Source organism: Tupaia chinensis, unplaced genomic scaffold (assembly GCF_000334495.1).
Source record: "Tupaia chinensis unplaced genomic scaffold, TupChi_1.0 Scaffold139484_1, whole genome shotgun sequence".
NCBI lineage: Eukaryota > Metazoa > Chordata > Mammalia > Scandentia > Tupaiidae > Tupaia > Tupaia belangeri.
The window spans coordinates 668,089-685,735 of record NW_006199369.1 but is presented as its reverse complement, the minus strand read 5'-3'; the positions used below and the strand labels follow the sequence as shown (position 1 = coordinate 685,735).

Sequence of the window (17,647 nt, the reverse complement as noted above, 5' to 3'; positions counted from 1 at the left end):
TACATATATTTAATTTAATTAAATATATAATATATTATATATATATTTAAAATATAATTTAATTAAATATATATTTAATATATATATTTAATTTAATTTACCATAGGGTGCATACACTCACTGGAAAAAGGCAGAAAGAAAGAGAGAAAGTGGGAAAGCACCCCTCCTTGGGGATGGCATGCCACTATCCCTTCTTCTCCGTTTTCTTCTCAGGAATTTGAGCACAGATGCATGCAGACACATGCACATGCACACAACCAGTATCTTTTTCAGGTCACCATATCCAGAACTCAAGATATGTGGAATCCAGCTGCTTTAACCACCACACTACAGACTGACCCAACTCATCAATATTTTCTTTCTTTCTTTTTTTTCTTTTATTAAGTTTTTGCTATAGGCCAAATGCACTCACCAGAAAGACAGTGAGAGAGAGGGAAAGTGAGAAATCATCCTCCAGGGAAGATGGTCATGTCACAATCCCTTCTCCTCCATTCTCCTCTCAACATTTTAGACACGTACTCAGATACATCTGGCAAGATTTTGAAGCCACCACGTCCAGGACTTAAACTGTAGTTGGGCATGTGGGAGTCCAGTGACATAACCATTATGCCACCTGCTGACCCTACTCATCAATATTTCCTAGCAAGTTTATACTTTTAGTTATTATTATTGGCAAACTTGGTCAATGTGGGAAATAAATATTTGATGTAGTTTAAAGAAGTGTAAATTATTGACTCTGATTTTTCTTTTAAATTTTGAAATGAGAGAATGAGAAATTTCATAATACATAAAAAAGTATTCGATGTCATCTTTGACCAGCTCTGTCTTTTCTTTTTTAAATCTGTCTTAAAAAGGTTTTGGAGATATAATTTTTTATTCTTAAAGAAATGCTGATCTTTGTTCTTAACTAGTCAATAGATAAAATTGGTGGCACAATCACAAAAAGAAACTATAAAAACCCACTACTCAAATTCTCTAAACACAACATAGTGTAAGTGTTTGTAATTCCCAGGTGGGTTGACTTACTTCCACCTTTATTTCCCTCTGGAAGGTGTAGAATCCAATCTAGTTGAGAATTGTAACTCATTCAAGGTCCCAGAACACTTTCTATATCCTGATAAGAGAGGGGATATGATACTTAGAAAAGGATGGCCACACAGATGTAACAGACTTAGAAAGTAAAATCAGCAGATCATTGTCCTCACTGGATATGACAGTCTAAGTGCAGGTTTTGAAACAGCTAAAAGTTCCAATTAGTATACTGGGTAGAATGTGATCACAGGAGATATAGTGAGACTGCAGATGTGGGTGCATAGAGATAACAGGATGATGTTTTAATATTCAACTAATGGGAAGGCAGAGAATGTGAAGCCTAAAGAAAGTGAAGAACAGGAGGAAATGAAAGAAGGAGAAGGAGATGGGGTTTCCCCAACTGTATATAAGTGTGTTCCAAATGTGAACTGCATCACACATAACCTGGATGGTCAAGGTATTTCCAAAAGACTATCAAAGCTGGTATTTAGGTCTTCTGATCCCCCAAGGTAGCTATTCTTTTTTCATCTGACTCTCACGTTGACTTTACTTAACTTTCAGGGAGAAAAGGCTCTTCTAAAAAATCACTAGCTTGTCTAATATTTCACTGACTCCCACATTAAGGAACAACTTAATATTTTCTATCTAATGGGGCATTCCCACAATCAACCAGCTTTTCTGAGCCAAGTGACTACTCCATGAGTCCCCCCTCAATTTCCTTCAAATACAATCTAGAAAATGGATATTTCCACACAACAATCTGTTTAAAAATCAGTCTTTTTTTCTTTGAATACACATAATAAAACTTATCATCTTAACTATTTGTAAATATACTGTTTTGTGGTGTTAAGTACACTTAACATTATTGGGAAGCCTATCTCTAGTACTTTTTCATATTGCAAAACTAAAACTCTACACCTATTAAACAGTAACTGCTCACTTTCCCTAGGCCTGAAAACCAAGATTCTGCTTTCTGTCTCTCTGAATTTGACTATTCTAGGAATATGCTTGGAATATAGCATTTGACTTTTGTGATTGACTTTATCACTCAGCACAATGTCCTCAAAGTTTGCCCATGTTGGAGCATGTGCCTGAATTTCCTTTATATTTAAAACTGAAAATATATGCATCAAATTTTCTTTTTCTATTCATCTGCCTGATACATGGTCAGCTTCTACCTTTTGGCTACTGTGAATAATGCCACTATAAACAAGGGTGTACAAATAACTCTTCAAGATCTTGCTTTCAATTATTTTATGAATTGCTCTTTTGTGGGCTTCTTGCTCTTGCAAGAGATGTTTTCTGAAGGAACATTTCTCCATTTTATCTGTCCTATGATCATGCTCACCTTTCCATCTCTATCCCATTTATAAAGCCTCCTTTCCCCAGAACAGTGTTTTCAGAAACCTGTTCACAACATTTACCAGGCAATTAATCTGCATGTCCAGAATTACCAGAAGCAAAGAAAGAATCAGAAAATGAATGAAAACCTCATCCTAAGAGTTCTAAGGGTCCAAACCAGAGAAGCCACATCTATGGACAAACTCAAATTGAAAACTGGTCATTGGAAATGGGAAACAGAGCTAGGCTGATATGGGAACATACCTGACCAAAGACAAGAGGAGAAGTAGGTAATATGAAAGAGCTACAAGGAGCCCAACATTCCTATTCACTACTGCCAGGATAGATAAATGGAAGATACATGGGTCACAGAAGGTACCTTCAGACCCAGTGCTGGTCTGAGGAGCCTGTTTCCCAAGTGATCCCATCATCCTGTACCTCATCTATTTTACCCAAAAACCATTTCACCGACAGGAATATCATTATTTTTTAAAGAAATTGCCTAATTGGAATTATATAAAACCAAAAATCTTCTGCATAGCAAAAAAAAAAAAATAATAATAACAAAATGAAAAGGCAATTTATGGAATGTGAGAAAATATTTATAAGTCATATATTTGGTTTCATGTGCACAGAAGCACAGACGCTGTCCTGAGTTCAGAGGACAGGGTCCACCTTTCCTTTCCTCTCACTAGTCCCCTCCTCACTTCATGGAGAAAACAGAGGCTGCTAAAGGAAAATTGCCTCAGCTCCTAGCCTTGGTCCTTCAGTCAGGTCAGCTGGAGAATGTCTACCTATGGTCCCTTTACCCCCTTCTCTCACATATCCAGGACACAACCTTGGCCCTTTCCACTCACTCCTACAGTATCATGTCTTCTTGGAAACCAGGTCATTCTTACCATCACATACATACAGTTTTGCCTCCCACCTTAAATAATAACAACTGTAATAACAGTAACCAAACCCAAAAGCCACTTCCCTTGTCAGCCATAGCTGCTTCCACTCCAAGTTCACTCAGTAATGCTTCAAAAGCTGCACCATAGAGCACAGCCAGATGAACTTTCCCTGTTCTCTCTCTCTCTCTCTCTCTCTCTCTCTCTCTCTCTGCTCTCTGCTCTCTGCTCTCTTCTCTCTCTGCTCTCTCCTCTCTCCTCTCTCTTCTCTCTCCTCTCTCTCCTCTCTCTCATCTCTTTCCTCTCTCTCCTCTCTCCCTTTCCTGAACTCTGCTCCTCCATATCTAGGGTTTCCTGGCTAGATATGCCCAGAACCTGCTGAAGCCTGCTCTGCTCCAGTCTTTCTTCTCTGCCTCTGTCTGGCCAAAGGATTTCTTCACAGAGGACATTTGTATAAGTCAGGGGTCCCCAAGCCCGAAGCCACAGACTAGTACCAGTCCCTTGCCTGTTAGGAACTGGATCGAACAGTAGGAGATGAGTAGCAGGTAAGCACACCTGTATTTACAGCCACTCCCCATCTACACGTGAGCTCCACTTTCTGTCAGGTTAGTAGTGGCATTAGATCCTCATAGTAGCATGAACCATACTGTAAACTGTACTTATGAGGGATCTAAGTATTTGTTCTCATAAACCATCCTTCCTACCCTACTTCTGTCATGGAAAAGATGTCTTCCTGGGACCAAAAATATTGGAACCATTGGTCTAAGTGATTAGTGGGCCCCAGCGAGATGAAGGAGGAACCCTAGTCAAACATCAAGAGTTCCTCTGCTTTGCTATGATATATGAAACCCTCCCTGGTATCCCTAGGCCTCAGTTCCCAAAGGTGAGGAAAACTTAGTCACTCTGGACCCTGGAGCAATTCTATCCTCAGCTTGGCCTGTCAGGGCCTGATTTTGCTGGTCTTTGTTCTCTGATGTCCTTTGCTTTGCCCTTTGAGTTCCAGGCACCCACTATTTTATATCCAGATGCAGTTTTCTCTTTGTTGTGTTTGTATGTAACAGGTTAAGCACTTTGTAAATCCAGGCTTTGCTTCTCTTGGAAGGTTAGGGTTTTTGTTCTCTTTTGCCATTTCACAGGACCCTGCTCCATAGCCATCACTGTCCACCCATCATAGGCAGGTTTTTTAACCTCTTCCCCTTTATTCCTGGTGATCCCTCATTCTCCAGACCTCAGCCCTGAACTGTAGACTGAGGATCATCTCCTTTTGGTCATCATCACTTCCTTATGTATTTTATTTTAAATAATTATTTTATTTTATTTTATGTATCATTATCATTATTTTTAATTCGACCAGAGAGAGAGAGAAAGTGAGAAAGCAAGTTGTCAGTTCCAAGACTCAAACCATGGTTGGCCATGTGGGAGTCCAGTACCCTAATCACCATGTCACACGCTAGCCTCTTCTCATGCATTTTATTTTTTATTTTTATTTATTTATTTATTTATTTTTTGGGAGAGGTTTTTGCTATAGGGAGCATGCATTCACCAGAAAGACAAAGAGAGAGAAAAAGTGAGAAATTACCCCTCCAGGGCGATGGCCACTCTGCAATCCCTTCTCTTCTATTCTTCTCTAGGGATCTTGGGCATGCACATACACACACACCCAATATTAGTTTAGGCCACTGGGTCCGAGACTTGAACCAGTTGACTACACAGGAGTCCAGTGATGTAACCATTATGTCATCCGCTGGTCTCCCTTCTCATGCATTTTAAATTGACACTACATGCATATTTTCTAACACTCCTTTGAACATAACTTAGCATCTTTGCAATCCTCTGCTTCTTATTGTTTCCTTGAATCCTTGGCCTTCTCAGCCCCGCCCCCCTTATGTAATCTCTTGTTTCAGAGAATCTACCTTTTCTTTTAAAATGTTCAATTTTGTATTAACACATAATAATTGTTCCTATGAGGGAGGACAGTATGACTTCTCAGAACATAGCTATGGGGTGTAATAGTTAAATCAGGGTGATTAGCATTGCCGTCATCTCAGCCATTTGTCATTACTTTGTGCTGAGAACATTCAAAATCCTCTTTTAGTTACTCTGAAAAATGCGGTAAGTTGTTGACAACCAACAACTTGTTCTCTGCTGTGTTTTATAACACTAGACATTGTTCCTCCTCTCTGTCTAATTTTGTTTCTGTTGATCAACATCCTTCTATTTCTCCCCTGTACAAACTTCCCAGCCTCTAGAAGTCACTCTTCCTCTATCTATTTCTATGAGGTCATGTTTTCCAATTTCTACACATGACGGAATATGTGGCAGTTCAACTTTTGTGCCCAGCTTATTTCATTGAACTTAATGTCCTCTAGGCTAGCCCATTTAACCTCAAAGGACCAGAAAATCTACCTTTTCTTAGCTATAATTCAAAGTACTGTGATGAAGCAATGTAAGTTTTTCCAAATAAATCACATTTCCAATTTAAGCCCTCTCTTTAACCCCTGGGGGCCATGTTTTCCTACTTTTTTATAAAATAATCTTTTCACAGACCCATATTATTTTTATGTTTACATATCCTTATGATATATGAGCTCTCCTAGTCTGGAATGTCATGTCACAAGCAGAATAAAATGGGAGTTTTTTCTCATCTACCCCTCCATTTTCATTTGTGAATAATTAGGATCTCATGCTTTCTTTTTTTTTTAACTTCTTAATACTAAAGGTTTGATGCCAATTACTTCAGCAAGTCTAGAGCTAGAGTCACAAGTAATTTCGGCAAGAAAATATAACACCATTAAAATGCTATTTCAGAAAACAATTACGTGCTGTTCATGCTATTTTTAGCCTGAACTATAAAAAGGTAAGTGTAGGTATAGGCTCTTTTCCTCTTAACACAGCAGGAAAAACCCACTGGCCTTGGTGGCCCTCCAAAGATTGGTGCACTCTGTCCAGAAGGCATACAGTGCATGCCTGCCTCAGCAGAGAAGATCTTTTCTATCTGCCACAACACTGACAGCCCTGGCTTTGGAGGTGCACCTGACCCCTGGCCCACCAGCAATGCCTGCTCCTCTGCCTGGTTTCCTTCCTGGTCATGCTGCCCATGACCTGCCACTGGCTGGAAGACTTGTACCTTCACTTCCATGCCTGGTCCAGCTTGCTTGTTGTCCAGAGCAGTGGATTTGGGGACCCCATACTCTCCTGTCCTTCCTCTCCTCGTACCTGACTTCCTCAGTTGCTCCATCTTAGGAGCCGGAATCATATCTGAGTTGGGGAGATGCACCTTTGATGAGCTACCTGGTGGGTTTTTTTCCCACTTTCCATCCTAGTTAACCCCTCATATGGCCTTTTCACACAGGATGCAGAAGCATGGAGTTGTCCTTGAAAGGTCACTGCTGCTTTCAAAATCTGTCCTAAGACTTCTCTTTCTGATAGCTTCCTTAAACAATACATATAATTCTCATAGCCACGTACATGGGTTCAAAGGGTTTATGTTTGTGTGGCTACCATATAAAGCATGGAATTCTTACCAGGAATCAAGTTGCTGCAGTACCAGCCACATATAAAATAAAGGCATGAATCGAACAGGATCATCCAGCAAACCCAGCCAAATGTCATGCCCCCTTGTTCTGGAGCCTGGTACATATTATTCCACTGAATGCCTGGCAGGAAGAGAAAGGTCAGATTTAGACTGTGCTTCTTCTTTTACTGTAGATTCTAGTAAAATGAGTTCATTAATTCTGGAAGCTCATGTAAAGAGGATAGCAGCTGAAAGAAAAAAAAAATCAATACCATTCACCTTAATTCTTCAAATGAAATGTTAGCTCGTGTAATCTGTTTCAATGATATTAGGTCAAGTGACCACTGACAACGTTTACTATTTAACATTTAAAAAAAAGACTTAAAGTCCATTTTATTTAGACCTATATTTTTTACTCAATTAAAATACATTTATATGTAGTAAAAAATAAGCATGTTTTTAAAAATACATAAAGGTTTCTTGGAAACCCAAATTGTAAACTACATAATTCGTTCTGCTTTAGGAAAATATAAAAATAGAACATAAGAGCTTGGGTGAAACATTATTTATTTATTTATTTATTTATTTATTTATTTTTACAAAATGCTTGCAATTTATTGCTAGGTTCAAATGTAATTTGTTCAAGAAAAATACTTCCCTTTAAAATTCTCCGTATGGTACAAGGCTACAACTTAATAAAACACATTTTAATCATTGTGTACTTGTTGGAATTTGAACAAAAATAAAACCATGAATTTTCCTATTTTTTTAAACACATGGAGATCAGTTTAGAGAACAAAGAAGAAATTATTTGGATTACTATATTTTTCTGGGTGTGTGTGAGACATTCTTGCTATCAGGCACATGTGCTCAGCATAGAGACAGAGAGAGACAGAGAGATAGAAAGCGAGAAATCACCCCCCAGGGGGGATGGCCACGCCTCAATCCTTTCTCCTCCATTCTCCTCTTGAGATTGTGGGCATGCACACACACCCAGCATGAGTTTCAAGCCACCGAGTCTGGGACTTGAACCACAGTCAGCCATGTGGGAATCCAGTGCCTTAACCATTACACTACCTGCTAGCCTGTGGATTACTCAATTTTTAACAAACATCTTTTTTTTTTCTTTTTTTTTTTTGGAGAGGTTTTTGCTATAGGGCGTGTGCTCTTGCCAGAAAGACAGAGAGAGACAGAGAGATAGAAAGCGAGAAATCACCCCCCAGGGGGGATGGCCACGCCTCAATCCTTTCTCCTCCATTCTCCTCTTGGGATCTTAGGCATGCACGCACACGCGCCCAGTGTGAGTTTAAGCCACCAGGTCCGGAACTCGAACTGCGGTTGACTACATGGGAGTTCAGCGACATAGCCATTACGCTAACTGCTGGTCCCAACAAGCATCTTTAATGAGCATTTTAGCACTGTTTATTGAAAAGTCTAAGAACTTGGGGGCCAATAGGTAGTGTGGTGGATAAGGAAGGCACTGAACTCCCAAGTGGCTCACAGCAATTCACATCTTGGGCCTGGTGGCCTGAAAATCATACTTAGTGCATGTGCATATGTGCCCAAAATCACAGGAAGAGAGTGGAGGAGAAGGGGTTGCGACATGGTCACCCTCCCAGGGAGGGTGATTTCTCACTTTCCCTCTCATCGTCTCTCTCTGTCTCTCCAGCAAATACACACACCCTATGGCAAAAACCATTGGGAAAAAGAAAAGATTAAGAACTTTAAGACCAAGACAAATTAACTGGTTAACACAAGAATAGCTAGAATTGAGTGTTACTTATGGCCCCGTATGTTGCCAATAAGTGTTTATAAGTCACACCCCCAAACCATATACATATCTAAGAAATACATGTCTATACTGGTTTAGGATTTTAATTGTCAAGAATCTCAATATACGGGGACTTCAAAAAGTTAGTGGGAAATGGAAGTAAAGTGTAAGTTCAGGAGCCAGATGGTGGCACAATAATAATACATCTCTGCGGTGTAGACCTGCGTAGGAAGGTGACCTGCTCCAGTCCAGAGACCTGAGTAATGGGGCATGCGTGTGCCCAGGATCTGGGCCAGCTGGAGCTGGATGGCAGCACTGAGACCCTGCTGGGGTGCTGTGTCTCTGTCCCTCTCTCTGTCTCTGTCTTTCTCTCTCTGTCTCTCTCATGGAATAAATAATCAACTTTCTGAAAAAGTTGTTTAAATAAAGTATGACTTTATTTTGTTGTGAAAATATGTGAAATGCATCTTTAAAAAAAAAAAAAAAACACTGTTCATGAACTTTTTTTTTTTTTTTTGAGAGGTTTTGGCTATAGGGCGCTTGCACTCGCCAGAAAGACAGAGAGAGACAGAGAGATAGAAAGCGAGAAATCACCCTCTAGGAGGGATGGCCACAATCCCTTCTTCTCCATTATCTCAGGATCTTGGGCATGCGCACACACACGTCTGGTGTGAGCTTAAGCTTCCAGGTCCAGGACTCGAACTGCGGTGAACTATGTGGGAGTCCAGCTACATAGCCATTACTCCAACTGCTGGTCCCATGTTCATGAACTTTTTGAAGACCCCATATGTAAATGAAAAACACTGACAAGAAATTGTCTTTTAAAGAATTATTTTATTTAACTTTACTTATTTATTTATTTTAATTTGACCAGAGAGGGACAGAGTGTGTGAGAGAGAGAGAGAAAGAGAGGGAAAATGAGAAAGCAAGCCACCAGGTCTGGGACTCAAACGGCAATCAGCCATGTGGGAAGCCAGCATCCTTAACCACCACACCACCTGCTGGTCCCCTAACAAGAAAATTTTTAAAAATGATTTACGGCTGTATTAGTAGGATAAAATATACAGAAAATGGAGATGATTGTGCTCTCTTCTACCTATTCCTAGGTCCTGATCGTCAGGATGATCTGGAAACCCCGGGAGTTCTGAGAGCTGACAAACATGTGAATGCTGTCATATGAAAGAGGGAAGTAGAAGAGGTTTGCAGAGGATCCAGAAAGACAGACTTCAGCTCGATAATACTCTAACAGGTGGGATGCATGTGTGCACCCCACTAAACTGACCGTATGTCAGGAGTGTGACAAAGAAGACCCAAGCATTATCAGGGCAGCTTATCTGGACAGTGTCTGAAGGAAGGGATGCCTTGATTATTCTCGGCTGTTCCCAGAACAGAGTAATTGTATGGTGGGAAGCATTTACCTCAGGGAAACCAGATATTAAGGTCTTATTCCAAATGTCCCACTTGGTAAGAAAATCTTGCTACTGTATCACTTGCAGCCTAACCACAAATTTCCCAAAACTCGAATCCCTGAGAGTCACTTTTTTAAAAACGCATCCTCTTACCCGCCTCTTGTCCTTCCAGGAATGTGATGAAAAATACTCCTTGTCCAAAGGCTGTTGTCGAGAGGAAGCACTGGCCGTGGATTGATGGCATGAGGAGAAAAACAGCACATTTAGCATCTGATTGGGACCACAGAAAATCCACAGTATAAAATCAAAAAGAGAAGCCATTGCCTTCCAGTTCTAACATGCCAATCGTTGCTTCAGGCGATGATTTAAATATCTGAACCTCAAAGACTCAGCAGAATGTCAGCCTACTCTGAAAAGTGGGATAACAAGCTGGTTTTTAATGTTAAAAGGAATTATTTCTCTTTACTGCAACGCTTGAAGTGTCATAAATCCAATGCGCTGTATACTGAAATGTGGAACACAAAACAGTGGAAAATGGAATGGAGCAATTTACTATTTTTTATTATTAAGTGAATGCCCTAGAGCACACTGCGGGCGGACTGATGGAATATATATACTGTTCTACACTAGAAAGAGAGTAGAAAAATGAGAGTAGAAAAAAAGCAAAATGAAATGAAGGAAAATGTTATTTCATCTCTAGTGGAGGGGTCTGATGTAAGGAAACGAGGCCACTGAAAATGCAATTATTAAATTCTTTTTACTTGCTAGAAACTATTTAAATATGTTATAAGAAAAGTAAAACTTTGTATGCATAGACTCCTTTACATATAAGAATTGAAGAAAAACAAAATAACAGCATTTGAAATTTAAGTCAGATTGTCAATGTTGCCTTTCTCCATGGAGAGGGGAGTTTACCAGGAAGAGACTCACATGGTCCCACTTGCGTTATTTATTCCAAAAACACCTAATTAACACAGACTCAAAATTGTTGGTTCTGAGCTATTATAGGTACAGTCAAAATCAATAAACACCTACCTGTGCCCAAAACACTGAACAGTCCACTTTTACGGTATGCATGCGTATCTATGGTTAGTTGAAATCAGAGCGTTTTGGATGGTTTTACTGAAGTTGTAGAAAAATAATTTGGCTTTCACAGAAATATTTTATTCAGACACTATAAATGAGCAGAAAAGGTGATCGAGCCCTCCCAGTGAGTGAGTGACATACTGGGGTGTCAGGAGTCCTGTATTGGACTAACACACTTTTGAAGGCCTTGAAAACCCTGTGCAGTCTCGTGATTCTAAGTCTTCCTGACACCTCCCTGAAGCCTCTATTAATGATGTCAGTCACACCTCCCAAAGACTGCACTTTGAGGAAGTCATATGATCGGCTAACGAAAGCCTTGGACATAATGAAATGCTTAGCTGAGACACTGGCTCTGTAAGAGAGATCCTGCCGATAGCGATGTATTCAGTCCTGCACTGACTGAATTCCCACGACATGTCAGGCGCTGGGTTTGCCAGGCAATAGTCCTCAAAGTATGAGTGCATTTCAACCTCCCACATATTTTCTAGTACAGACCCAAAAGCAGTCTCATCCTTTCTCAGGAGGTACATTTTAAATGGATGAGCAACTTTGACATTGCTAACGGAGAGATCTTTCCACTTAATGTGATGTAATTCATGATGCTTCAAGAAAAATGCTTATTTTTTCACTTCTAAAATAGCCTTAAAAATCTATTTCTTTCCATGCATGAAACAAAAAGGAGCGAAAGTTATATGCTTCTTCCATAAGGAAGCTGCTGCGTTCCCAGCATCTTCTGAGTCCTCATTTTGTGAAAAATAGCAAGTCCTAATGGACTGCCATCCAGAGAAACTATTGCAAGTTCAATGAGCTACTGCTGCAAGGTTTGCAGTGTGGGGAGAATAAAGTAGACAACAGAAAGCCTGTTTAGATGTGAACACAATGAATTGAAAAGTTAGGGGAGGTAGTTTTGTTTCCTTGGGCGGATGGCAGTTTTGTTCCATTTGGCGTTTTCACAAGTACTCACCAAAAATGTCTGAATGACCAGACTTAATTGATTATGTAGGACCAACAGAACTATGTAGGGCAGGAAGCTGATCATATACACCAGGCTGGTGCAAAGGGCTGCTGTGTTAGCTTGGCTGAAAAATGCACTCAGGAGGTAACTAAGCATGATGACAGACACCCCGAAGTCCAGGAGAAAGAGGAAAATGATGCAGGCGTTGCTGTGTGCAAAGATGCCGCTCATTTTCAGAATGATGGCCAGAGAGGCGCTGCAAATAATCATCATGGCCAGGTTCTCCAGGAACCAGGCCAGGAAGTGGGTGGTCGGATGCACTCCCATCATCCGCAGGTACTGTCAAAAGAGGGGAAAACCCGAGTTATCACAGCACCGGATACTTGAGAAGAAACGGATCAGATTGTGGGAGAGAGAGACTGTACTGTGGTCAAATAAACCAGTGTCGCTTACGACCAGCTCTGTGAAAGGCACTAGAAGGACACTTTCTCCAAGACCTCAGCTTTTGATTTACATGCACACCTTACCAGCAAACCATTCAGCATTTAGTGGAGAGAGAACTAAAACTAGGAGATGTTAAAACAATCTCCTTGGCAAAAGGCCCAGTAGGGAAGGGGAGGAGCAGATATCTCAGATGTCAGGCATGGTTGATTACAGTCTCCCATGCCTTTGTTTATTTGGAGTCTGTTATTTTACTTACAATGCTTTTGTTTTGCATTTGGCTTGTGTTGGTTTTCTTTTAAAAATACTAAGAGAGGGGGGAACCAGCAGTTAGCGTAATGGCTATGTCACTGGACTCCCACGTAGTCGACCGCGGTCCGTGTCCCGGACCCGGTGGCTTAAAACTCACGCCGGGCGCGTGTGCGTGCGTGCCCAAGATCCCGAGAGGAGAATGGAGGAGAAGGGATTGCGGCGTGACCATCCCCCCTGGGGGGTAATTTCTCGCTTTCTGTCTCTATGTCTCTCTCTGTCTGTCTGGCGAGCGCACGCGCCCTATAGTGAAAATCTCTCCAAAAAAAAAAAAAAAAATACTAAGAGAGGGGTTGGCCAAAGGCCTAGTGGTTAAGGGGCCCAGATTACACATGGTCAACCAAAGTTCAAATCCTGGCCCTGTCAGTTTGAAAAACATGCCAGGTGCATGCACATGCATGCCCCAAATCACAACAGGATAGAAAAATGGAGGAGAAGGGACTGCAACCTGGCCGTGCCCCATTAGAAGTGCTTTCTCCCTCTTCCTCTCTTTCGCCCTCTCCTCCCTTTGCCAAATAAGCATACATGCTCTCAGGCAATTAAAAAAATATATGGAAAAAGAAAACTGAAGGGAGGAAATACTGATTCTTTTTTTTGCCGGGGGGGGGGGGGGGGGGGGGTTTTTGCTATCGGGTGCATGCACTCACCAGACAGACAGAGAGAGACATAGAGACAGAAAGCGAGAGATCACTCCCCAGGGGGGTTGGCCATGTCGCAATCCCTTCTCCTCCATTCTTCTCTTGGGATCTTGGGCATGCACGCACACGCACCCGGCATGAGTTTAAGCCAACGGGCCCCGGATTCGAACCGCGGTCGACTACATGGGAGCCCAATGACATAGCCATTATGCTAACTGCTGGTCCTGGAAATACTGATTCTTATGCTCTTCAGGACAGAGGGTCATTACAGAGGTTTTAAATACATTTTTTTAAACTAACTTTGTTCAGTGTAAGACAGGTAAAATCAGTCCATCCACTAGAACTAACATTTGCTCTTCACTCTCAAAGCAAGATCCTTATACGTAGGACTGATTACTGGTGAAATAAGAACCACAGGTGCAGAAGCTTCCGCCCCAGGTGAGCCACCTGGTGGGTCAGAGGAGAGGAGCCTAGCAACCTAAGGCACAGTCTCCACGGCCCTGTGCTCAGGGCTAAACTGAGTCGAGAAGAAGCACAGAAATCTATGAGTAAATGGACTGTAAATAGATAAATAAGATGCAAAACAGTAATGCAAGCCCTATACGTGCTTGTAAAATTGGGTGAAAAATACATTCTGCTTTACTACGCTCTTTCCTTATTTAATTAATACTTTTTATAAAGAATTATTTTATTTAACTTTCTTTATTTATTTTCATTGGACCAGAGAGGGACAGAGAGAGAAAAAGGGAAAGTAAGAGAGCAAGCCACCAGGTCCAGGACTTGAACCGCGGTTGGACATGTGGGAGTCCAGTGCCCTTAACCACCATGCCACCTGCTGGCCCCAGTACTTTATTTTAATAAGTAAGCCAACAATGTAGTCATTGTCTTATAGCATCACTCCTTGCAAGAATAGATGGGAAGTCAGGTCTTTGCCAGACACGTTTACACACTTCCATTCTTTCTTTCCTTTTTCTTTTTATTTGTTTCTTCCATAAGCAAGAGAGACAGAGAAAGAGAAAGACAGAGAGAAAAAGAGAGCAACCAACACAAGGTCTTCAAGCCTTATCCACCCCTAGTTCCAGCCAGCCTTGGGTCATGAGCACACGTGTGCCAAGTGTACTCAGGGAGGTATCCTAACTTGAACTAGGAAACCACCTCATGTGGGAAAGCCTCACAAAGTATTACATTTTACCACTGCACCACTGTCTAGCCCCTAAATTTTCATTCTTAAAAGCAATACTGGGGCTAGCAAATGGCATAGCAATTCTGTCGCTGGACTCCCATATGGCTAAAGGCAGTTCAAGTCCCGGACCTGGTGGCTTGAAACTCACACCGGGCACATGTGTGTGTACGCCCAAGATCCCAGGAGGAGAATGAAGGAGAAAGGACTGCAGTGTAGCCATCCCCAGTGGTGGGGAAGGGGGAGTGGGTGATTTCCCTCTCATTCTCTTTCTCTCTGTCTCTCTCTGGAACATGTGCCCTGAGGCAACAGTATCTTAAAAAAAAAAAAAAAAAAAAGCAGTATTGATAGTTTTAAGTTTTAACAACATTAGAACCAAAAGCAGTAAGGCTTTACATAAAGAATTCTAACCATAAATTAAGATGAAAAAATCTGTCCTATTTTTCTGGGTTTTAAAATTATTGCTGAACTAGCAACATGGGCTTTGTTCTTTCTATCTCATGTACCTCTTCAGTTTTCTTTCATCTCAATAGAAAATATCTATTAATCTCTGCCAGTGCCTCAAACTTCTGCATAAAATAATTTTCATGGGATAGGAACTCAGCTAAGACAGTACCAGGGACAGACACCCTGCAGAGGGGAGGGCAGACAATACCTTTACGGAATACAATTCATTTCCAAAGACCCTGCCTGCCCCTCCCTGTCTCCAGGCCAGGACTAAAGCTACTCACCTCTTCTATCTGGATCTCCCGCTCATAAACCAGCTTCCGGACCATGCTGGCCACAGACACCATCCAAGTGAGCATCATTATCAGTGGAAAAAAGAAACCGACGTTGTTCAAGAATCTGTAAGGGCATAATTCAGTCAGCATCCAAGGACAGACAAAATACAGGCATACATGATAAGTACTGCACCTGAGTAGTCACCCCCTCATCCTTGGGGACAGAGTCCAAAGCCCCCAGTGGATGCCTGAACCCATGGACAGTACTGAACCCTATGTTTTCAATCTGCTAACCAGGGAGGCTCCTAAGTGACAAACGGAGTGGTGGGGAGAGGAGAGGGGAGGGACAGTCGAGTCTGCTGCATGGATCTGGTGCACAAGATGATTCACACCCAGTGGGACCAAGCATGACCACGTGAGATGTCATCACGCTACTCAGAACAGTGTGTAATTTAAAACTTGGGAATTATTTCTGGAATTGTCCACCTGGTATTTCCAGACTGTGGTTGATCACAGGTAATTGAAACCATGAGAAAGCAAAACCTCAGATAAGTGGGGACTGCCTTTTAATATTTTTTTTTCCCAAGTTACAAAGCACTTTCAGAAGCAATGTCTCAGGAGGCCAATTCAGCAGACCTATGACATCAACATGAGCTATGACTGGGCCCTGATTTTACACATGTGCAGACACATGACTGGTTCAAGTTGCCCAGGTAGCAATAACCTGACTCACACCCTCTCTGACTCCTGCCATAGGCAAAGCATGTTGGAAGAAGGAGATAGGCTATTAATTCATGACCACAAGTCCCCCCATTGAATTGGGACTTTTACTTCTACTCAGTCAATCATATCAACTGATCATAAATGACCATTTATAAAATACGTGAAAATGTGCAAATGGACATCTCCCTATTTCCCCAACACTTACTTTTCAATCCACTCTAACAAGGCTCCTTTTCTTTCTTTCTTTCTTTTTTAAAGTTTTATTTTATCCACTTGTTGGAAAACACATATATTTCCATGCAAAAGTATGTCATGACTTTTCTGACAACCCAATATTTGTCTATTCAGAAAGAAATAAAGAGAGAGAGAGACACCCCGAATGGGGCCCTCATGCCACAATCCATGCCCAGCCTCTATAAGCCAGGATCATGAGTGTGCTCAGCATGCACAGAGAGGCCTCCAAATGCCAACTTGGGACCTACCCATATGGATCCACCATTGCAGAGCACTGGTTACTACTGAACCAGTGACTTGACTGTATTTATAAAAATCAATTAAAATCACTCTTACGCAGGACTAGTGACAGTCATGTCCTGAAATTCAGTAAGAATTCTGGAGCCATTTTCCTTCTTGACTCTCAGCTATATTTTCTATCCCCGATCATAGTCTCCTTTCTCTTTTCTTAGCTTCCAGAATAACTCTCAACCTTTCATCCCTACTCAGCAATTTCCCAGCCTCCTTCATGATCAGTTTCTCTTTAACCTGTGCTGATAGAGTGGACATTCTCACCCCTATACTAGGGTGACTTCTGTGCCCTCTCTCCTATTCCAAGTTCTCTGAGCTCTATTGCACACACATGTTCCATATCCCTTATCCTGGGAAAAGAAGTCTTTCAGATTCCAGACATCTTGGATTTTTGCATATACATAATGAGCAATCTTGGGAATGGGACTCAAGTCTGAAAATAATATTTATTTATGTTTCTTATACACATAAGATAGTCGGATTAGGGATGCTCAATCTGTATTATTTTGTTCATCACTGAGATCAACCACATTCTGAGGCCTGGGATACATGAAAAAAAACAAATAGTAATACTAGGTCCTGCTGTTAAGAATCCTCCACTCTGATTGGGAAGGGTGGATCCTAAGTTAAGTCAATAAACCAAGCAATAGAGTACAGAGGAGTGGTGAATACCAAGGAAGGGAGGAAAAACAGCAGTTGCTCATGCACCAGGGAGAAGGACGTTGTTTTGAATAGGGTGGTTAGGTGAGGTGACAGTGGGAGAAATATTGAGCAGAGAAAAATGAAGTAAGGAAATGAGTCATGCAGGTACTTGAAGGAAGACTGGTCTGACCAAAGGAGCAGACAGGGCACGGCTGGAGATGGGAGTGCAGGGCATGGGTCAGGAGCAGCAAGGCCTTGGTGGACAAGCAGGAAATAGGGCCAGGTGATGCAAGAGTTTTGCACACCAGGGTCAGTTCTAAATTTTAGTCAGTGAACAAAGGGATACCATGAAATAATTTTCAAACAAGGAGAGGGAAACGGGTGACATAATCAGGTTTATTGGGGCTTTTTTCTTTTCTTTCTTTTCATTTGCTAGAGGGCACGTGAGCTCATCAGAGAGACAAAG

At 41.5% G+C, this 17,647-nt stretch overlaps 1 protein-coding gene across 1 annotated transcript in view; it reads right to left on the bottom strand.

The window, feature by feature from the left end:
• Nucleotides 1-17,647, bottom strand: part of ABCA13 (ATP binding cassette subfamily A member 13) — a 500,786-nt gene that overhangs the window by 289,898 nt on the left and 193,241 nt on the right. Inside the window, 4 exon segments of the mRNA XM_014593022.1 lie at nt 6,791-6,922; nt 10,114-10,183; nt 12,011-12,340; nt 15,301-15,415. Coding sequence (XP_014448508.1) covers nt 6,791-6,922; nt 10,114-10,183; nt 12,011-12,340; nt 15,301-15,415 — 647 coding nt within the window.